The sequence below is a fragment of the Schistocerca serialis genome, chromosome 2, assembly GCF_023864345.2.
Source record: "Schistocerca serialis cubense isolate TAMUIC-IGC-003099 chromosome 2, iqSchSeri2.2, whole genome shotgun sequence".
Taxonomy (NCBI): Eukaryota; Metazoa; Arthropoda; class Insecta; order Orthoptera; family Acrididae; genus Schistocerca; species Schistocerca serialis.
Genome location: NC_064639.1, coordinates 647,518,953 through 647,542,434, shown reverse-complemented (window position 1 = coordinate 647,542,434; position 23,482 = coordinate 647,518,953). Strand labels below are relative to the sequence as shown.

The 23,482-nt window shown below is 41.6% G+C and overlaps 1 protein-coding gene across 1 annotated transcript; it reads right to left on the bottom strand.

Annotated features, from left to right (window-relative positions):
• Positions 1–286: 286 nt before the first annotated feature.
• On the bottom strand, positions 287–23,094 carry LOC126456305 (alpha-amylase 1-like). The gene is made up of 11 exons (XM_050092056.1): positions 22,911–23,094; positions 18,497–18,648; positions 15,290–15,455; positions 8,475–8,590; positions 8,161–8,288; positions 7,940–8,062; positions 7,612–7,733; positions 5,259–5,475; positions 2,960–3,078; positions 2,729–2,882; positions 287–363 (listed from the first exon to the last, which is right to left on the bottom strand). The coding sequence occupies exons 1-11, from the start codon at positions 23,082–23,084 to the stop codon at positions 287–289; spliced, it is 1,548 nt and encodes a 515-aa protein (XP_049948013.1). The 5' UTR covers positions 23,085–23,094.
• Between the last annotated feature and the right edge of the window lie 388 nt (positions 23,095–23,482).

Genomic DNA, 23,482 nt, shown 5'->3' with positions numbered 1-23,482 from the left:
TATTACATCTTTTAAACAAAACCCTACTCTGTGTGCGGTAGTTACGGAGCGTAACTCGGGATATCTGCAGGGTGACTTTCATGCCTCCGCCACTAAACACGTCGACACTGTTCGGGGTGGTGATGCTCACGGCTGTCTTATTTTGAGGTGGCTAATGATAATGATAAGCGATAACAGTGAAGCTAGAGGCTACAGCAACACCATTGTCTGCACACTGAACAGCGCATAGTTAATCCTTTTCTACACTGGAATTGGCGTGCTCCGATGCATCATTACACCAGCTATATTAATATGTATTTTCGTAACTCATTTCATTAGAGTAAAGACTGAAAGTCTTAATAACAAAAAGGTCAATGTCAGGACCTAAAAGTACACAGTGTGGTCAGAAACACCCGAAAAGCTTTCAAGACTGTTGTTAGGAGGTTGTACTCAGAAATAATTGTTCAGACAAAAAATTTGGATCGTTGCGCCGTTTACGAGTTATTTAGCATTGAAATTAGCCAATCAGGTCACTGCACATGCGATTTCAACTTCTGGCACGAGCTGAAATGTAGTAATCCAAGGACATTTGTGTGTCCGTTAGTCGCCAAGTGCTTAGATGGTCTTTAGCGGTTAAAATATGCCTTTTTCTGAACTGAAAAAGTTAGCTAAGTGAGCAAAAGATACGTTTTGCGGCTTTTAAGGAAAACAAAGGAATAACACGTTTGGCGACACCGCCTCTGGCAGGTTGCTCGAATTTGCGCGCTGCTCAACTTGACTGGTTGACTTGAATGCTAAGTAACTCGGAAATCTTTGTCTTAGCCATTTGCAGTCCTCTTCTTAGCAATTATCTCTCAGCACCACCTCCCCTGCAAACCATTACAAGCTTTTGAGGCTATTTGTGACTACCCTGTATATGCGGTACAGATTCTTCCTCATGTCATCTTTGCTGCTATGACTATGTGTTTGAACAGTTTGTGCTGAAATTTTGTGATATGCTGAAGTCCGTAACCGACAAATTGCTTCCACTCAACAGCATTTTATGAAGCTTTTAGATAGAATTGACTGCAAGTGTCCAAAATGGATCAGCGAGTGAGAAAAGAAAAAACATATCATTGTAACAATGAAATAAAACTGTACACCAGCTATTCTTATTTCGTGGAATAATCAGTTTCTAAATATCGTACTTACAGTTAGGTGGTGAGTATGCAGGTGTGACGTCTCTGCAGTTCTGTCATCCTGTAACACCCTACACGGTAGTCGTTTGTTGCCATATATGTTTTGAAGGAAGATAGCAACAGAGAATTTAGTTTTTGATCTATTACTGTAGTGCAATGAAATAGTTATATAAGTCTGATGTAATTGTAAAAGAGGAGCAAGAAATTAAGAAGCAATCAATGTGGCAACTGTAAATAAAACGTTTTACACTGGAACCCATTCTTCCATTGTGTGTTCTGCTAAGTTCCCGCTCGATTATCATTTTGTGTGTTAAGTATACGTTATTTTACAAAGCTACAGTTAACATTTTTCTTTAAACAGCTGTATAATTGAAATGGGTAAGACACTGTACTCGCAACAATAACGAAAAAAAATTTTTAATAGCAAGTGTAAATTTGCTCAAATGGTGAAGCAATCAAAAACAGAACAGAAAATCCCAAGAAAGTAAAACGAGTTTTGAGAGTGCGAAAATTTTATTAATGAAGTCAGGCTACAATTATTTTTGTTGTTTCTTCCTTTCCGTTCAAAATCAATAAAAGGGGATGAAATTTGGCTGTGGTCGATGAAGTCCTTACTGAATCATTCGGTTTTTCAGTTTCTTCCAGCGGTTGAAGTAACGGCTGCAAATCTTCCTGAATGCCAAATATTACAGCTTGGCCTGGAAAACAAATCGCAAATTAAGCTGCCAGCATTGTCATATATACCGGGTGATCAAAAAGTCAGTATACATTTGAAAACTTAATAAACCACGGAATAATGCAGATAGAGAGGTAAAAATTGACACACATGCTTGGAATGACATGAGGTTTTATTATAACAAAAAAAACACCCCATATTGCTATACGCGTGAAAGATCTGTCGAGCGCGTCGTTTGGTGATGATCGTGTTCTCAGCCGCCACTTTCGTCATGCTTGGCCTCCCAGGTCCCCATACCTCAGTCCTTGCGATTATTGGCTTTGGGGTTACCTGAACTCACAAGTGTATCGTGATCGACCGACATCTCTAGGGATGCTGAAAGACAACATCCGACGCCAATGCCTCACCGAAACTCCGGACATGTTTTACAATGCCATTCACAACATTATTCCTCGACTACAGCTATTGTTGAGGAATGATGGTGGACATATTGGGCATTTCCTGTAAAGAACAGCATCTTTGCTTTGTCTTACTTTGTTATGCTAACTATTGCTATTCTGATCAGATGAAGCACCATCTGTCGGACATTTTTTGAACGTTTGTATTTTTTTGGTTCTAATAAAACCCCATGTCATTCCAAGCATGTGTGTCAATTTGTACCTCTCTATCTACATTATTCCGTGAATTATTCAGTTTTCAAATTTATACAGACTTTTTGATCAACCGGTATGTCAATATTTAGTGACGTACTCCACGCTGGTATACCCTTTAGTTCTCTAAAATACGTCTGACACGACATTAAGAGACTTCTGTGTTTCTTAAGAAGTGAAAACTGGAACACTTTCTCTCTCGAATACAGTTGTAATAGCTAGGCTGCTCTGTTGGTTACTTACACCGGTGTGGATAGCCACGACGCCATCGTCCTGGTTGTAAGGGATTTCGATGTAGGCCGTTCCGTCGCCGTTGACGGTGATCGTCTTGCCCGTGCAGCTGCTTCCACTCTTGTCACCAGAAATGACGTCACAGTATGAACCAGCGGGCAGACCAGTCTGCAAATTGCCAATTACTGTTAAACTGCTACTTGGTTCTATGAGTAATTCTCTGTCACTGTAGATCCAATATTTACCTGAAGGGTTTGTTTCAGGTCAGAATTGGCCTCGTTGTTAATGGCAATGAAACCAGTGTTTCCTCTGGAGAAAGCGATCTGGTAGTTGCCATTGTCCCACCAGTTGGCCATCGTCGTAGCTGTTGAAACGAAATATAATATAACGGTATTAGCAAACAGAAACTAATCGTATATGCGATTACTATCATTGAGAGATTACCAAGAGACTCAATGTGATGCTCGACAAAGGAAAAAGTTACAATTAATACGCATCCTTTTGGCTTCAGGTGAGTAGTCTTGCTACGCGCTTTACATGTACTGTTACATCGAGTAAAAGTAAATACTAAAAATCCGCTCTGTGAAATTATCCCTCTACAAAGAGTGTGTGTTATAATTAAACTTAAAGCCATGTCAAATCTGCTTGAGGCAGGAGGACGTATTTTGCAGAGGCAAATATTATAATTATAATAAACTGTATCAAATCTGGCAAGATGGCTAGTGATACAAGTAGGGTGGGGGGTGGGGGGTGGGGATGGGGGGGGGCGTTATTTGGCTGAGTTTGCATTATTTGTACAGAGGTAACGAAGAAATGGAGCTCTGCATAAGGCGGTGATCACTCCTCATTTTACATGTATTGCAAGTTCCGGATGCGGATCCGATACACATTCACCTATGCAGATTCAGCAGAGGTCAGTTAATTATGCGCTCGTACTATAACAATTTTCGTAATAATAATGGAAATAATGCTCCTTTGAATACTATTTATTCTGGTTTCTATCTATTTCTTTGAGTTCTCTGTACCAGAGTGGCATGATGTTATCCATTGCCACTACTAGCGTCATTATTGAGATTAAAATAGTATACTTCCTTGACCAGTAAATGCATGTTTCTTTCTCAACAAAAACTGCTGCTTTGGTTTCTGTTCTTCATGCCTTATTTTTACTTATCATAAGTTCGGAAAACTATGATAGTTGTTTTCCGTACGTTACAGTTATTTTTTCAACTAATTTCTAAGTATGCTGTAAGTGAAAGTCATGTAGAGGTACAGAATCGTGGGACATTTATAGTAGGGCTAATTGGTTTCTCTATAGGCAAAGACGTGATTTAAGGACATCAGTGGCTCGTTAGAATATTTGATAAACTTCATTTGTGCTTGTTCCTAAGTTACTGAAACTTAGGACACGTCTTCGAGATTTGAAATTACTTATTTGCACACCATGTGTGCACTTCAGTCTGTCGATTATACCCAACCAGTTGAAAAATCAGTCCATTCCATGCCAGACATTTTCCTCCACTGCTACATCTAACGAAGGAATTAACATTTTCTTGAACATCAAGACCGAGGGAAATTTGTAATAACAAATTTGTCGACAAAGCTGTCAAGGAGACCTACACAATACGTACTGAGACACACTGAATAACCATCGCTGTTTGGCGATCGAATCACGCGTCAGTAGGGGGATAAGGCGCAGGAGGTGCATTTGCTAAATCAAACTGCCACATCTATAACGTACCCATTATAAACATTTGCCTTAATTCTCTTCCGCATATGGCACCGGCTTATGATCCATGAATTCGATGGCCCCACTAAAAGTGAATGTACGACACCAACTAATAGAACGCCACATTTCCGAATGGTGCGACCCACTTTTAACAAGAAGGAAATGCATTTGAAGTACTTATTTAACCCTTTGTACCTCTTCACACATTCTTAGAGTTTTGATTAGCTTCTCCTGTTTCCGTAGTTGCATTAGTATTGATCTGTTGCTTCGCTCGGTGGCGCAGTGGTAAAGTACTAGACTAAGGGTCCTAAAGGCCGTGTTTGCTCCCAGATCAGACCTAGGAGTTTTATTTATCACTCCTCACACCTTTCACATCTGACAATGCTGGTGAAAATTGCAGATTTGTGCCGTGATTCGGCTTCGACACTAAACCGTCGGTATTTCAATAACTGGCTGAGTGAGGCAGTTGAAAGGTCCAAGGAAGGCAGCGGTAGACCATATCCAATGCGACCGTGCCTATTAGGGCATTATGATACTCAAACCAGCCTTCCGGCAGATGAGAGATTTGTCCTTACCCTCATGCAAATTTTAATATTCTCTGACGACACGTTATTGTAGCTTGGGAGTTAACTGCCGGATAGTCACACATCTCTATCGCAACATCTACGACAAGACTACTACATAATATTTTCTGTATTCTGCCCCGTCGATAAGTTTTTGTTAACGGTTGTCCACCCCACAAGAAGAACCATGTGATTTGTAACGTCCCGTAGATTTCTGCTCAAGAAAACTTTTTCCTCCGTAAACTGAGTGCTTACTTCCCGCGTTGTTCCTGAATCCGACCATGTTGTAGATCTGCCTCCAGCGGTGCTCGCACACCCACGGGCGGGCGCAGGAGCCGTCAGAGTTGATGGTGGGAGTGATGATGGCCTGGTTGCTGTCCTGTGGGGGTCCGTCATCTGAGCTGCTGAATTCGTAGCTGGACATCACTCGTGGGAAGCCGAACGGCCACGCCAACATGAAGGCGTTCGCCATCTGTAAGGCAGTTCAGTTTCAGTAAGATGGCGTTCCACAAGCTGCGACATCGTCGCGAAAAAACACAGGGACACGTATATGTAATAAGTTTCCTTTAATTTACATCTATGGTCACAACCTTTTTGTTTAACAGATTACCAGTTTCGGTCTTTAATGACCATCATCAGATCTGTTTCATAAAGACAAAGTTCTAATGTACTGCAGCCATAGTGACGATGCCACTATGGCTGCAGTACATTAGGACTTTGTCTTTATGAAACAGATCTGATGATGGTCATTAAAGACCGAAACCGGTAATCTGTTAAACAAAAAGATTGTGACCATAGAAGCAAATTAAAGGAAACTTATAAGATAGCATACGTTGCATGATTAAATGTAAAATGCGTTATGCAGGTAGTTGGTTTATTATCATAAGTCGGCATTATAATATTTGTACTGTAGGCATTCAATGCTAAATTTATGAACAGAGTCAGAACCGCAGTGTAGCAATTCATACTTCGAGTGAATTTCAGAAATTCGCAGATTCATCTGGATCATGATCACGTTGGCGTCTTACAGGGATTAAGCAAACGATTCTGTAAGACATCGCTTCCGTAGAAGATTATCGGAATGACAATGCGTTTACAGCAGCATGCAAGTGGACATCATTACGGAGCATCTTAAACGATAGACAACTTGTGATCGAATTTCAAGAGGAAAGTAATGTAGCTCCTACAGTTTATATCCTGGAAGTAGTGCTAATATGGACGGAAGAGATGAGCACTTTATTTAGCCTCCGTTGCACTTACAGAAGATGGAGTGACAGGTTTGGAAATAAATCAGGATCTTCTGAGGGATTGTATTTTTCGTTAATGATTTGTAAGAGATTCAGCGACAGGTATCTGCATGAGGCCGGTATATTTCACTGAGTGTTCCAATGCAAGGGGGAAATGAAGCAGACCTCAACTGCTGCCTAATTTGTTTGGCTTTCTATTCACAGACATTAGATTAAACACTATCAGTGAACGAGAAACGGTATGTTCGTGTGATATGTGGAAGATACTAACTAGTATCTCTAGTCCCCTTGTGTAATTATAGAGAAGTGACTGTGTCTGTTATACAAGGTCGGTGCAATCATTTCCAAACCCGTGTTTTACTTGGTCTGTAAGTAATGTTAATAAGGACGAAATTCTGTAATATTCTGAGGAAAGACCTAAATGGCACTACATAAACTACGAGCTTCTGAGGTGTCTATGTTGTGACGCAATATGGGGTGGAACACGAAACCAATACACCAACAGACCGACAGTGGGCACTTCGTACTGTGTTCTGTAGGAACATACTTAGATTTGAGTACAAGGTTTGGTTTGGTTTGTTTCGGGAAGGAGACCAGACAGCGAGGTCATCGGTCTCATCGGATTAGGGAAGGATGGGGAAAGAATTCGGCCGTGCCCTTTCATAGGAACCATCCCGGCATTTGCCTGGAGCGATTTAGGGAAATCACGGAAAACCTAAATCAGGGTGGCTGGACGCTGGATTGAACCGTCGTCCTCCCGAATGCGAGTCCAGTGTCTAACCACTGCGCCACCTCGCTCGGTTGGAGTACAAGATGGCACAGAAAGTGTTGTCGAATACGAATTTCAATCCCAGAGCAGAATACTTGTAAGAATGTTTCCAACAAATTTCCCGGAAGTAATCGCTGGGACCTAACTTTGCCAGATACGACACGCCCCATTGAATCTCCGGAATCTACCAACGCCTAGAAGCCTGCCCGCCACACGGACGTCGTATCTACGGTTTCGACACTATGGTTTCAGTGAAAGGTCCCCTCTTCTTCGAACGCAAATTTGTAGAGCGTTAGACAGTAATACAGCGGGAGTTTCGTAATGTTTTCTGTTATCAGAGTAAAAAGTTTATGCATCTCGTTAAATTTTCGAAATAATAATACGGTGGTAAACAAGGTGTTTTCCATTTTTCAGCGCATTGTGAATATGAGAACAGCCATAAATAGTGCGCTTCGAGTTCACGAATTGTTCTTTCCTACAGTCGTGTACTTATTGTATACGTTACACAGGATTGAGTATAAAACTATTTACACTTCATTTTACGCTCTGAATTAATTATCGGGCTTTTAGTACATCAGAACATTTCGTGTACCTTGTACAGTTTAGGGTTCTGGAAGGTTATGACGCTGCCACCACCACCGTGACCCCTCTGGTTGTCATGGTTGTCGATGAACACGAGAGCGTTGTTTCCGTTGACAAGGCCCCAGCTTTCGCCTGTAAAAGTGACATTTATTTATTAGAATATCTGTCGGAAAATATGAAAAGAAATTACAGCGATATTCATGCATAAGTAACGACTGGAATGAGTTTCGAATTCACGTTAATGGTGTGCACGGACAAGCACGAAATCATACACTCGTTTAATTCTGTTTGGACAGGTATAATGCTGTAAGTAACTGATGATATTGTAGGTTACCTACCAAAGTTGGAAAGGTACTTCATCGGGTTTTTCCTGTTGAAGCAGTTTGCGAGCTCTGTTCCGTACTTGAATTCGCAGACTCTTCCCATCCCGACGTACTCGCTTTTCTTCACGGCCTCAGTACCTGTAACGTGGCGATATGTTTTGTAAGACTTCAAATAGAAATAATTGACAGCAGTGAGTTTTCATAGACTATCCTCGTATTTATGTCTCAGTGGTTACCTGGGTCTATGACTTCCTGGTAGATCAATGGTCGCTTGCCACTGCCAAAGTAGTTGCTGTTGAGGTTGCTCAGTGCGCCATAGATTTTACCGAGGTTGTCTGGCCACATATGCTTGGCTGCGTCAATCCTGCATCAATTACGAAACATATAGAAATCATTCCTTCATTGACAATAGTGTCATTAAGCGTAATTGTTTTGAAAGAATCGGAAATACAATCTGTATCCATTATTCAATCCTTGTTCCATTTCCCTGGTTTTAAAAATTATGTTTCGTGACAGGTCCTTAAAGTTCTTATGGGTGCAGTTTTATTACCTGAAACCTGCGACACCAATGCCGATAAGCTTGTTCATGTATTCCACGATCTTTCCCCGTACGTAATCAGACCCGTCATTAAGGTCGTGAAGTCCGGACAGCTCGCAGTTACGTACCTACGAAATCAGAAAAATAGACGGATTTATTCGATGACAATTGATTCCTTCCTGTGAAATAGATATGAGTTGACAAATACAAGACAAGCGGTATTCTCAATCTTACTGTCACATCACTAGAATTACACAGTCACACAGAGAACTGGAGCACAAATATCTCCCTCCAACAGTGCATATTTTAAAGGTAATAACCGTTTCAAAGAAATGACAAGATAATGACGACCTAGAGGACGTAAATATGTGTGAACCACAGTCTTGGACCGATACAACTGGCAACATAGAAATATTAAAGGCTTAACTCTATATAGACAACAATTCATAGCTTAGAATGAATCTGGTGGAAGTACGCCGACTTAGCACAATAATGATATTTTGGTGGTGCCTACGGTTTTGGAAAGGTTGAGTCCATGATAGGTTTTTATATTCATTTTTGGTGTTTTAAATGAAAATACTTGAGAACAGTTGTCATATTATCACTTTCTTCATTTTTGGAGGCAGCTGCTACTCCGAAACCGAGTACTAAATTAACGAACAACCATTGACGCTTCTTTACCACAGCACAATGTTCATACCTACTACAAGGTTTTGTAAGTACATAAATGGACGGACGGACAGGGTGAGCTGCAATTTACGGCTGTTGCTGACGCTGTTGCCGTGTTCGGAAAGGCGTCGTCGTGGAGTGACTGAAGGAAGATACAGGATGACAGACATAATTTCTCGTTGATACGATAAATGGAAGCTTACTCTAAATATGAGTTTCTGCGGATGAGTACGAATAACCTTCCTGTAATGCTCGATTACAACATTAGTAATGTGCTGCTTCACACGACCACACTGATTAATTATCTGGTGGTAACATTGCAAAGTAGTGCGAAATGGAACGAGCACGTCAGGTTAGCTCGTTTCACTGATTGAATGTTGGGAAAGTGTAGCTCATCTACATGTTGACGTGACAAAATTCATGAGATACCTTCTAGTATCGTGTCAGGTCTCCTTTTTCCCGGCGTAGCTCAGCAGTTCCACGTAGCGTGCACTCAGCAAGTCTTTGAAAGTCCTCTGCAGAAACACTGAGCCACGCTGTCGCCATAGTCGTCCGTAATCGCGAAAGTGTTGCCAGTGCAGCATTTTGTAAACGAGTTGACCTCTCGATTACGTCCCGTAAACGTTCGATGGGATTTACGCCCGGCGATCTGGGAGGCCAAATGATGCGCTCGAATTGTGCAGGCATTCATTCAAATCAATCGTGAACAAGTGCGACCTGATACAATTCTAACGTTGTTTGGGAACACGAAGCCCATGAATGGCTGCAAATGGTCTCCAAGTAGCACAACGTAACCATTTCCAGTCAATGAATGGTTCATTAGGACCAGAGGGCCCAGTCCTTTCCATGTAAACACAACCCCGCCATCCCGCAGCCATCACCAGCTTCCACAGTGCCTTGTTGGCAACTTGGGCCCATGACGTCGTTGGATCTGCGCCACACTCGAAGCCTACCGTAAGCTCGTATCAACTGGAATCGGGACCCATATGACCAGGCCACGGTTTTCTGGTCGTCTTTGATCCAACCGATACGGTCATGAGCCTAACAGAAGCTTTGCAGGCGCTGTATGCTGTTAGCAAGGCCACTCTCATCAGCCGCCTTCTACCATAACCAATGAACATCAAATTTCGCCTCACATTCTAAGGGAAACATTCATCGTACGTTCCACATTGATTTCTGCGGTTATTTCACGCAGTGTTGCTTGTCTGTTAGCACTGAGAATTCTACGCATACGCTGGTGCTATCGCTCAGCAAGTGAAGGCCCCGGTCACTGCGTGGTGAGAAGTAACGCCTGAACGTTGGTATTCTCGATACACTTTTGACAATGTGGATCTTGGAATACTGAATTGCCTAACGACTTCCGAAATGGAACATCCCATGCGTCTACCTCCAACTAGTATTCTAATTCCCGTCGTGGGGCCATAATCACTACGGAAACCGTTTCAAATTAATCACCTGAGTACAAATGACAGCTTCGCCAGAGCCGTTTAAGACAACTGAGAAAACTTAGAGAACCTATGTTTGAAGCCGACTGTAAAATAATTCTAATTCCCGAAACGCACATGTCGAGTAAGGGCAACGAAGATAAGATGAGAGAAATTAGGGCTTGTACGGAGGTTTATAGACAATGGTATTTCCCTCGCTCTTATTGCCAGTGGAACGGGTAAGGAAATGATTAGTAGTAGTACTTGGTACCCTGCGGAATGCATCTACAGTGTTATGGAGTATGTACGTAGATGTAGAAAATGGCTACGGTACCCAAGTCGAAACCGGTCGTGAACTAAAATAAAGCACATTACCGCAACAGGAACACTTAATTATTAACACTTCACACGAATAAATTAAATAAATTCAAAACTTGAAACGTGGTTACAGTTACATAAAATGGACTGCAACACTAAATAAAAATAGATGATTTTTCCCTAATGTGGAGCCACAGTCGTATAAATCTTACGGAAAGATATAGCCACCAATTTTCCTAGTTTTCTGCTATTTGTAATTTTATTGTATATTCATCTGTTCCAGTTGTAAACTTGGTACTATCGTAAGTCTGAAATCTGGATCATATAATATAGCATATCTTTCAGTCAAATGGCGGTTATATCCTTCTTTAAAAAAATAAAAATAAAACTAATAAAAATTAATGGAGAAAGGTTTGTATCAACCTTTTATGAAAAACTAGTTTCCTCTTTCTTTCCTCTTATTTTTGGTGAGTGCAATTGCAGATTTAGTAATCTAGACATCATAAGTAAACCCCAAATTATTTAAACACTCGTTCTCCCATGTGCGGAAGAGCTTCAAACTTCTGACTGCTTTACGAGTGAGTTCATCTGTTAAATACAGTAAATAAGTAGAAATAGTTTAGAAAATTGTTTTAAATTGTGCTTAAAGTTTGGTGGACGTCCCTACGTGCTCTTGTTATTACACACTTGGTGAGTATAATGTCTGTATTTTCGTTCTAAGCAAAAGCTACTTTTCCACACATCTCAGTGCGTATCTTCCGAACTGTGTGTCGTACAATGATATCATTCGGCGGGTACCTCTCGAACAGGACAATCGTCGTCCACATATGACAAGTGGCTCTATAAACTGACTGCATGATGCTACTTCCGTGGCCCGCTGTAATGATCTGTCTCCCACAGAATATGTATGGGACCAGCACAGACATCAGCTCTGTCGCAGTGCCAGACTCCTGGACTTTAAGGTGCACCACCTTTCCAAAAATAGAGCTATTTTCACACCACCAGGTCAATATTTGCTTTTGGGGTCATGAAATGAAGCAAAATAAAGACAATTTGATGCATCTTTTTGTGAAATTACTACATTTTGCACCTGTTCTCTTCAGTTCCATGGCTAAGCATTTTCTCTTCTTTAATAGGTCTTGAAGATTTTGTTTGATCATAAACCAACAATAATTAAGAAATATTAAAATATAATTTATGGAAAGCACTAGTAATTCTTCATACCCCCCGACAACAACGGCCACCATCAGCAACAATAGTTAACTTCAGAAACAATGGTAAACCTGCAGCTGTAAAACGAAATAAAATTTGAACTATGATGTTGCAACAGTTGAAACCTAAATTCAGTTAGTGCTGGCATGTATTTAACGTTTCCTATCTATCGATTGTGTACTGTCTTGCTCGCCGTGTTAGTGTTTACCAGAACGGATTTCTTACGACATAATTATGCCGAAAGTTAAAAAAAAAAACGTTTTGTGTACTTCGAGAAGAATTAAAGAATCGGAATCATTCTGTGATGTTCCACCTACGAAATCAGCATTGCAGTCGATGACAAGCATCAAAGAAACAGAATAGACCAGCACATCGAGAACAATAAACATTTAAAAGACAATGAAATTCGCAAGTCGAAACCTTAGCAAATTCTCCTGGTATAAGCCTTCGCTTCAGGACCTGAAAAGCAGTGTTCATTGAACGAGTTTAATGCGAATCTTTCCATTGTATTAATCCATTCAAGAACTATAGTCCACAACGTAAACAATCCTGTATTCGAATTATTTCTTGACAAGTACACACAAAGGCCAGTAACGGTTATAAGAACATTTTAAGGAAAATAAAGGAAGCGGTCGGCAAACATGAAGTAGGACTCGTTTTAGATGAAACCGCTGATGGGCTGCAAAGGTATACTTCGAATGTGTTGGTTTTTCCATTACTGGTGGCTAGGTAAAATCAATGCTCTTTAAACTGAGAACTGGAAGTGACAAATGCCTGTACGATAATGCAATCTTTCAACGACTCTTGTGTGAACCATTGGCCAGTGGTCATAGAATACAAAACAGTCAGGCTTGTGATGAGTAATCAAGCACACTACACGCTTTTGGTTTTCCGACAGTTGAAGAACGAGTACCCCACCTCAACCATGTACATGTAGTGCACGTGGTCTTCACCGTGTTTGCGAAAGCATCAGGAAGAATTAATGCGTCACAAATGACTTCATTTTAGCTCTATAGATGATTCTGATAAAGGATCTCAGCCGTCAAGTTTCGTGTCAAGAAATGACGGGGCTCCACCTTTCACCGCTTCCAGTCACAACAAGCTGAATTACTTGGATAATTTCTTGTGTGGAAACTTTGGTAAAATCGAAGACTTCATATCTGCTCTAGACTCAATGGAAGCAGCAGTCATCTAAGTAGCCCAACAATTAGTCAACAACAAAGACCTAGAGTTGGAACTTTTTGCAGTGTACGGCTACAAGTATTTCCCTGATGTGATTAAAGAGTTTGGAAAAAGATGGTACGGAGGAGGAGGATCAGTGCAAGAAATAAATGAGTGTTAGGAACATCCTTGATGGATCTGCTAAAGACAAAAACCAATTCAATATGGAGAAAAATCCAGGTGTGTAAACTTTTGCAGCTTCGATTCAGCTTCTTTTAGGGTGGTGACGAGATATGTTTCATTGGCTCCTGTGGATGCCGAGCCGTGTTTCTCGGTATGTAAGGAGCTATTCATCTCAAAGCGCCAGGGTTAGTTTCAAAAACATGGAAATGATATATGTAATCCAGGAGCCGACCTTGGGGAAGATTGATTTGGATTCCGGAGAAATATTGGAACACGTGAGGCAATACTGATACTACTACTTCTTTTAGAAGATAGGTTAAGGAAAAGCAAACCTACACTTATAGTATCTATAGACTTAGAGAAAGCTTTGAAAATTTAACTGAAACACTCTCTTTGAAATTCTGAAGGTAACAGGGATAAAGTACGAGAACAGAAAGGTTATTTACAACTTGTACAGTAATCAGATTGCAGTTATAATAGTCGAGGGGCATGAAACGGAAGCAGTGGTTGAGAAAGGGGTGACACAAGGCTGTAGCCTATCCTGATGTTATTAAATCTGTACATTGAGTAAGCAGTGAAGGAAACTAGAGAAATATCTGGAATGTGAATTAAAGTCCAGGAAGAAGAAATAAAAACTTCGAGGTTTGTCGATGAAATTGTAATTATCGCAAAGACAGCAAAGGACTTGGAAGAGTAGTTGAACGGAATGGACACTGTCTTCAAAGGAGTATATAAGATGAACGTGAACAACAACAAGGCAAGGGTAATGGGATGTAGTCGAATTACATTATGTGATGCTGAGGGAATCAGATAAGGAAACGAGACACTTAAAGTAGTAGATGAGTGTTGCTTTTTGGCCAGCACGTAGAGAGGATATGAAATGTAGACTGGCAACAAAAGTGAAAGCGTTTCTGAAGAAGAGAAATTTGTCAGCATCTAATATAGACTTAAGTGTTAGGAAGACTTTTCTGAAGGTATTTGAATGGAGTGTAGCCATGCATGGAAGTGAAACATAGAGGATTAGCAGTTTAGACAAGAAGAAAATAGTAGCGTTTGAAATGAGGTGCTACGGAAGGATGCCGAATATTGGATGAGTAGATCACGTAACTAATGAGGAAGTAGTAAAGAACTGGGGAGAAAAGAAATTCGTGGCCCAACCCCACTGAAAGAACGAATCGGTCGATGGGGCACATTCTGAGACATGAGGCGAGTATTGGAGGGAAGTGTGTGTGTGTGGGGGGGGGGGGGGGGGGCGGAGGGGTAGAAATAGTAAAGGAAGACCAAGAGATGAATACAGTAAGGATGTAAGTTGTAGTGGTTATTCAGAGATGCTTGCACGGGATAGACTAGCAGGGATAGTTGCATCAAACCAGTCTTTGGACTGAAGACCACAACAACAACAATCCAGTATAACAGAAGCTCGTAAATGAGGCAAAGAAAGTTAATTTAGTTGGTTTAACCCTAAACAGAATAATTTCATCGGCACCTTATTTGCCCCTTTTGTATGTATTTTGAAAACCTTCCCTCCCCGCTTTTCTGATCATTATTCACCCTTAAAATCTCTTCACTAGTTATAAACAGCTGCCGACCAGCTTGCCTCACGGGAGGCCATAACCAACCGTGTCAGCCTTCGCATCCAGGCCAGAGGAGGGTGCAGCATCATGCCGATAAGTGGGCTTATACTGCTCTAGGTCTTCATAAATTTGACTCAGTTTCATAATTACTGAAATAACATCACGTGCCCTTACGAACGAAGTTCCATTCAATTTCCTCGTCCCTTCTGAGTGCTTCACCTTTTCTGTAAGGTAGGGTAATACGACCAATTAGCAATGACCTCATCAAGGGTTTCTGTTCACTTACGTTGTTGGCGTCGTTGTAGTTGTTGACGGTGCAGGGCGGCTGGTGGAAGTCGTTGGTGCCGTACGGCACGTCCGGGTAGCTGTAGCCGCTGGGCTTGCTGCCGCCCACGCCGCTGAGGCCGTTCCACGAGGCGCTCATGTGGTTGATCACCGCGTCCACGTAGATCCTGCAACGTGCCCAACAACACTTATCATTGTACACCAATACACACTGAAGTGACAAAAGTCACTGGATACCTCCTAATATAGTGTCGGACCGTCTGCTGTAATGCGTAGTACAGCAACTCAACGTGGCATGAACTCAATAAGTCATTGGGAGTCCACTACACAAATATTAAGCCATGCTGCTCTATAGCCCTCTTTAGCCGTCCATAACTGAAAAAGTGTTGCCCGTGGACGAACTGATCTCTCGATTAGGTCCCATAAATATTAAGTGGGATTCATGTCAGACGATCTGGGTGGTCAAATTATTCGCTCGAATTGTCCAAAGTTCTTTAAACCAATCGCGATCAATTGTGGCCCAGTGACAATTCTATCGTTGTTAGGGAACATTAAGGCCTCCAGGTAGCTGAACATAATCATTCCCAATGAATGATGAGTTGAGTTGGATCAGAGGAGCAGTCAGTTCCCTGTAGCCCAGCCCACACCATTCTGATGTCACCACCAGCCTGCACAGTGCCTTGTTGACAACTCGAGTCCATGGCTTCGTGGGGTTGCGCCACACCCGAACCCCACCATCAGCTCGTACAAACTGAAATCGGAAGTCATCTGACCAGACCACGGTTTTCCAGTCGTCTAGGGTCCAACCGATATGATTAAGAACTCAGGAGTGGCGCTGCTGCCCTAACCCATCAACGCCAAATGGCGCTGCACTGCCCCAACGGATACCTTCGCCGTGCGTCTCGCATTGATTTCAACCGTTATTTCGAGCTGTGTCTTTTTTCTATTAGCGTTGACAAATCTACGCAATCGCCGCTGCTTTAGGTGGGTAAGCGAAGGCCATCGCCCATTGTCTTTTTTCGTGATGAGGGGTAATGCCTAAAATGTGTTATTTTCGGCGTACTCTTGACACTTTCAATCGCGGGATATAGAATTCCCTAACGAATCCAGCTCCAACAATTCAAAGACTCTTAATTTGCTTCTTGTGGTCATAATCACGTCGAAAACCTTTTCACATGAATTAATTGACTGCAAATGACTGCTCCGCCAACCCACTGCCAATTTACACCTTGTGTAAGCGATACTACCGCCCATATGTATATGAGCAAATTGCTATCCCACGGCTTTGTCACCTTAGTGTAGTTCCACTCCGAACAGTAACGTTTTTGTCTAAGATATGATTCAGCCAGTTTTGTTTCAAGTTAATGCAAAAATGGCCCGCACACGAGAAATTGTCCAGAACCTTATCTTAACAAAAGAGAAGTCAGGTCGTTCTCTTCGTCTGTTTCACTGCATTTCAAAGAAATAAATTACATTCGTTATCCTAATACAGGGCTGCTTGTGAAGCCATTGAGAAAGTTTCTGACGCTGCGGCTGATAATGCAAGCAAGACTAAAGATAAAATATAGACATGTGTATATGCTTTGTCGTACTGGAAAAATGGTGCAAGAAGCTCGAAATTCTGTGAAAAGTAGCGGTAAGCTATGGAGAAAGACGGCTAACACACAATATGTACAAGAACCAAGGGGGAACAATTAGAGTTGAAGACCTAAAACGAAGTAGTCGGAATAAAAATAGTGTAAGACTTGGATGTAATCTTCCGTCCCCTACTGTTTAGCCTGTACATCGAAGAAGCAATGAAGCAAATAAAGGATAGGTTCAAGAGTGGAATTAAAATTCAAGGTGAAAGGATATCAACGATACAATTCACTGAAGATATTGCTATCCTCAGTGAAAGTGAAGAAGAAGTCCATGATATACTGAATGGAATGAACAGCCTAATAACTACAGGATATGGGTTGAGGGTAAATCGAAGAAAGTCGAAGGAAATGAGAAGTAGCAGAAGGGAACAGCGAGAATCTTGACATCATAATTGATGATCACGAAGAAGGTGAAGTTCAGGAGCTCTGCTACCTAAGCAATAAAGTAATCCGTTGTGGATGGAGCAAGGAGCACATCTAGAGCAGACTAGCGCTGGTGAAAAGGGCAATCGTAACCAGAAGAGAAGAAAAGCGAAGCATTTGAGAAGTTGTGCTACAGAAGTGTGTTGAAAATTGGATGAACGGATAAGTTAAGGATTATGGAGGATCTCCGGAGAACTTGCGAGGTAAGGAATATATGGATAACACTGAAAAGAAGGGACCGGATGGTAGGACATCTATTAAGATATCACGGAATAACTGGCATGGTACTAGAGGGAATAGTAGAGGGTAAAAACTATAGAAGAAGACAGAGATTGTTAACCATCCAGCAAATAACTGATGTCGTAGGTTGCAAGTACTCTTATGAGATGAAGAGGTAGACACAGGAATGGAATCCGTGTCAAGCCGTATCAAACCAGTCAGAAAACAGATGACTCAAAAAAAATTTCTGCAATTGTTGTGATATTGTAGCACTGTTTCTTGCTCTCTTTATCAGGAACCACAAATTATCTGACACTATGAAACAATGGTTATAGCCTTTACGGGTAATCTTTAAGACTGAAAGCATGTTTTCGAGTTTCGCCGTTTTAGTTTCTACGTGGTATGTGGATTGGTGAAACTGAAGGACAATTTTGGCTATTGACTTGCGAAATAACAACAGCAGTGAACTGTTAAGACCTTGTGTCTTCATTACAAAGATGATTCCAGACGACCACTAGATGTTTGGAGTTCATTTTCTGTACACCCTATACTTGTACAGCGATGCTATACAACAAATGACTAAGACGTGCGAACAGAAGTAGTCCATATTGCACGTGCGACAGTGTTTACTGTAATTTCTTTACCTCCAGTACTAAATGTTGATAATTAGATAATGTACTTCAATGGTTCAAATGGCTCTGAGCATTGTGGGACTTAACTTCTGGGATCATTAGTCCCCTAGAACTTGGAACTACTTAAACCTAACTACATCCATGCCCGAGGCGGGATTCGAATCTGCGACCTTGGCGGTCGCGTGGTGCCAGACTGAAGCGCCTAGAGCCGCTCGGCCACTCCGTCCGATGTAGATAATGTACTGTTATGTGGAATACGAAAAACTGCAACAGAATTTTATTTTTCTTACTTACCGTACGCCGACGTTGTTGCAGCGGTTCACCATGTCAGTGAACTGGGCCTCCGAACCAGAACGGCTGACGATCCTGTAGGAGACAGGCTGGTACCTCTCCCACCAAGGCCTGTTGTTGGAAGTGATGGCCATGTATTCGTTGGGCGGAGATACCTGCAATGAAGTAAAACTTTTCTCTTCAAATTACTCATAAATGTCACGTATTTTTTGAACAACCAGAATCGACTAACTTGATCCCAGGATAAAACGTAAAAATAATTGCTGGATGATCTTGTGGGCCTATGTAGGCTCAACCAAAACTGGACCGCTTCAGCATGCAGGAAGAGGACTCATCCTTTTAAGGTGTTTTGCTGAAATTTTTCCTTCCGTAGTTACGCCGCGTTCGATGTGCCACTGTTAATGTTTTTACAGTACATTCAGTTAAGGCGTCAATGTTTGACATTGGCTAAATATAAAATACAGTTTATCGTCTCCGCACGATTTAATTCGTTAATGTAAGTCGTTTCAGAATTGGCACTCTAACTAGAGACATAAACTCCTAAAAATTGTTACCATACATTATCATTAACACAACAGTAGCATCTTATCAAATTACAGCCTTGGTTATTGTAGTTGTATGGGAAATGGACAGTGAACTAAGGCACGCTTGTGTGCCTAAGTTTCGCCTCCTAATGCTGGAATGGGAACATCCTCAGAGACTTTGAATTCTTCATTAGTTCCTTTGCGGAACCATATAATGTCTGAAAGCCTTCTTGTGTGGGGTTTAACTACATGAAATCCACTATGTTATCAATTCTGACGTTGATTATTCGATCAATCAAAACTGAAAAACTGTGCATGCACAAAGTGAGATCAACTGAAGATACCAAAGACGTTAGTATCATGGTTCTTCGTGTCTGAAAGGAATTTCAGATAGACTTAGACAAGCTGACTCATATAATTGGTCGCAGAGAGTTACGACTGAGAACGTCGGGGAGCTCCACTTTTATGTAATTCTGAACGAAGATCCGTGTAGAGTACAGATTGGCACTAACTTTCGGTGTTGTGAAGTGGCGTCCTATGTAAACGGACTCCCGCGGAGGAGCGAGGTAAGTTACTTGCCAGTCATGAGTGAGCTCGTGCTAACTATCACAGTTTCGGTAGTAATTACCACGTAATGATTGAACCTATTATTTAACCAATTACTTTAAATAGTCGTTTTAATTTCCATTAATGGCCCTAATTACGACCAACGAGTCATATTCCTTTCCAAATAACATATTCACATATTATCTAATCTGTGCCAACAGCCGGAGAAGGATAAACGTAAAATGGATGCAGCGAGCTGAAAGGACCCGACGTGAGTGATTTTCTGTTATGTGGAATTCATCATTGTCATTGATCGTTGTAGAAGATCCACTGAATATTTGATTCGAAAGCAGTACCAACGTTGGAAACATAATCCTTGTCAACTAGGCCAAGCGTAATTTATTCTGGAAGCAACAGCCTTGCTGAACCCATATCTCAGTTTTTTCGGATGATTTCCCGAAAGTAACTGACGACGGTAATCTAGTAAACGCAGTTTCCTTTTTTTCATTTCGAAAAGGATTTCACACTGTACAATACCAAATTTAGTTAGAATGTGCGATTGCATGAGTTTAGAATAAGATTTTTGACATGAGTGGTGATTTTTTGGTCGGGAGGATACAGTACCTTGATAGGATAAACATCGACACAGTTAGAAATAACTTCAGGAGTGCCCGAGGGAAGTGTGCTGGGGATCCTTATCGTTCATTTTAAGTATTAATGACTTGAAGTAGAACATTAACAGTAAGATCGGACTTTTCCAGATGATGCAGACGAATGTAATGAATTACTATCTGAAAAAAAGTGTACGAATAACCGCTCACATCTCGCTTTCAGGGTGGCACATAGATTTGTAATTTCCTTTACTTGTGAAAACGTGAACCTCTACTTTAATAAGTCACTGTTGGAATCCCTTAACCCAAACAAATATCTGGGCGTAGCAATTTCTGGGGACATGGAATGGAATTATCAGATAGGTTCAGTCGTAGATAATGTACATGAGGGATTTCGACTTTGGTACTGGGAAACTGCAGTCTCCAAAGAAAATTACATACAAAATACTGTGGCGATCCGTACTAAAATATTTCTCAAGTGTGTGTGACACATACCAAATAAGATCAATAGATGATATTGAACGAAAGTAAAGAAGAGGAGCATGAATGGTCACGGGTTTGAAACACGGGAGAGTGTCATGGAGATGTTGAGAGACTAGAACTGGCAGACGTCTCAGGAAAGAGTCGTTCTACCGCACATGAAGCTAAATATGAAGTGTCAAGAACCGTTAGTGAGTTAGGAATTTAGGAATATATTACCACCTCTACTCATGGCAGCTGTAAAGGTTTCGAAGACAAGAATAGAGTAATTTCAGCGAGTACAAAGCTTTTTGAGCAGTCATTTGTCCTGCTTTCCACAGTCCAATTTAACGGGCGTAAAACTCCGTAATGTGGTACTGTGAGAGGTACCAAAAGCAATGCACTTCACGGAGTATTGCAGAGAGTAAAAGTAGATGAAAATGTAGACATGCCTGCTAATGAAGTACGGCCTTCCTCGGAATATAGATGGGCGACAAACAACACCACAACTACTATAATAAAACTGCAGAAGTAGAAGGAAGCAGTTGGAATAGGAAGAGGAATATGGCAGGAATATATCCCTTAGCTCCTATTTTTCAGCGTGTACGGTGAAAAATCAATGACTGGAATAAAAGAAGGGTTCAAGAGCGAGATTAAAATTCAGGGCGAAAGGATATCAGTGATAAGATTCGCTGGCGACAGCGAAGGAATTCTGCTGTCTTGCAAGTAAAATAACAGACGACATAAGAACCCAGGAGGTAAGAAACAGAAGGTTAACAAACTCAAAGAAAGCGTTCCTCGCCTAAAGAACTCTTCTTGTATCATTTATCGCCCTTGTCTACAGGAAATAATTTTTGAAAATATGCTTTTGGAGCATTGAATTGTATGGAAGTAAATCGTGTTCTGTGGGAAAACCGAAAGAGAAGAGAAACAATGTACAGGGTGACAATTATTGAACTATATGGAAAAAGACGTAAATTACAGTCAGTAAAATTCTTATGGGTTTGTGGCCGGACTGTCAACTATAAAATTCCGGCGTTTCGACGACTATTGCAAGATGCCTTCCTCATGTTGTATTGCTAACTGTGACAACTGCCGCGGAAGCCTACGTTTACAAAATGTAAATTAGTTACAAACTACGGGGTGCAGACAGTTTATTGAACATGCAAACGTCAGTACATATTTTAGGATTAGGTTATGAGATGTTCAATGTGCCTGCCGTATTGGCGATGATGTGACGCAGACGAGTACCGAAATTCTGTGTCACCTGCTGAAGTGTCGGAACTTCGATGCTGTCAGTGACTTCCTGAATGGCTGTTTTCAGCTCAGAAATGGTTTTGAGGTTATTGCTCTATGATTTCTTTAATATATCCCCACAAAAAGGAGCCGCATATGTTCAGATCCTGAGAACATGGCGGCCAATCGAGGCCCATGCCAGTGGCGGTCCCCATAGTACTCCTCCCGGACATCAAACGCTCTCCTGGTTCTATGGGGTCGAGCTCCGTCTTGACAGGAACCACATCTTGTCGAAATTAAGGTCACTTTGGATACTGGGGATGAAATCATCTTCCAAAACCTTCACGTGCAGTACGGTAGTCACATTGCTATCAAGGAATATCGCGCCGATTATTCCGTTACATGAAATTGCACACCACACAGTCACGAAATGAGGGTGAAGAGATTTCTCGATCACGAATTGCGGATTCTCAGTTCCCCAAATGCGGCCAATGTGACATTTTCATGAGCAGATGGCCGACGACAAGATGGTGCGTGCGTATGCGCATACTACCTGTCATTCCCATTATGTCCTGCGGCCAACAGAGCAGTTTGAAAGACCTAACCCAAAATTTTCAGAATGACGATTTTATTTGATATAATTCAATAATTGTCGCCCTGTATGTGGGATGTGCTATTATAGAAGGATGTTGGAAATTAGATGGTGAGATAAGAAATGACGAAGGCCCCCGCAGAAGCAGTGAAAAGAGGAATATGTGGGAAATACTGACAAGAAAAAGGTGTAGGTTGACAAGGCATGAGCTGAAATGCCAATGCATAACTTCCATAGTACTAGTGGGAGCTATAGCTGGTAAAAACTGTAACGGGTGACAGAGATTGGAATATGACCAACAAATAATTGAGGGCGCTAAGTATTCTTGGCGGGTCGCATCAGACAGTCAGAAGACCGATGATGGGAGAAAAATGCAGAGGCCGTTTACTTCTTATTATACTTATAGTATCAAGGAGTTTCGCATCAAGTATCTGAGGATGCTGTCTCACCTGTACGCCAGCATAGCCCTTGGGCGCCAGGAATCCCTCGCACTCGGAAGCAATGTCCACCCACTTCCACTCGAACAGGTGGACCATGGCGCTACGGCCGTTCGCCACGTTGGGGTCCCATTGGGCGCTGACGGCGGCCAGCGAGGCTGCCAGCAGGCAAAGTACGGACAACATGGCTGCAGCCTCGACTGTCCTGAACTGGGCGATGGGCGTCAGTAGGCTACCCGTTTTATACTTCTGCAGAACTAAAGAAATATTAGCCCAAAAATTCGGATCATGACCACCAAACTGTCTCCTTGAAGATAACCGATGATCAGTGCGGCTGATAACACTGTCGTGACATCTGCTGGCAGTTAAGACCAAAGCAAGAGATTAGATTCACTCATCGTTTGATGATAATGGGTAATCTGACGACAAACAGCTCGTCATTACAAGATGTACGTGATCTGTTTTCGTAAACTCGAGATGTCCACGTGGCGGCAGAGGCTGTAATCTGATTCTCTTTCAGTCTTTTATAAATAACAAACAAAAAATATTGTTCTCATTTGCCATTTAGAGGGAGAAAGTGATGG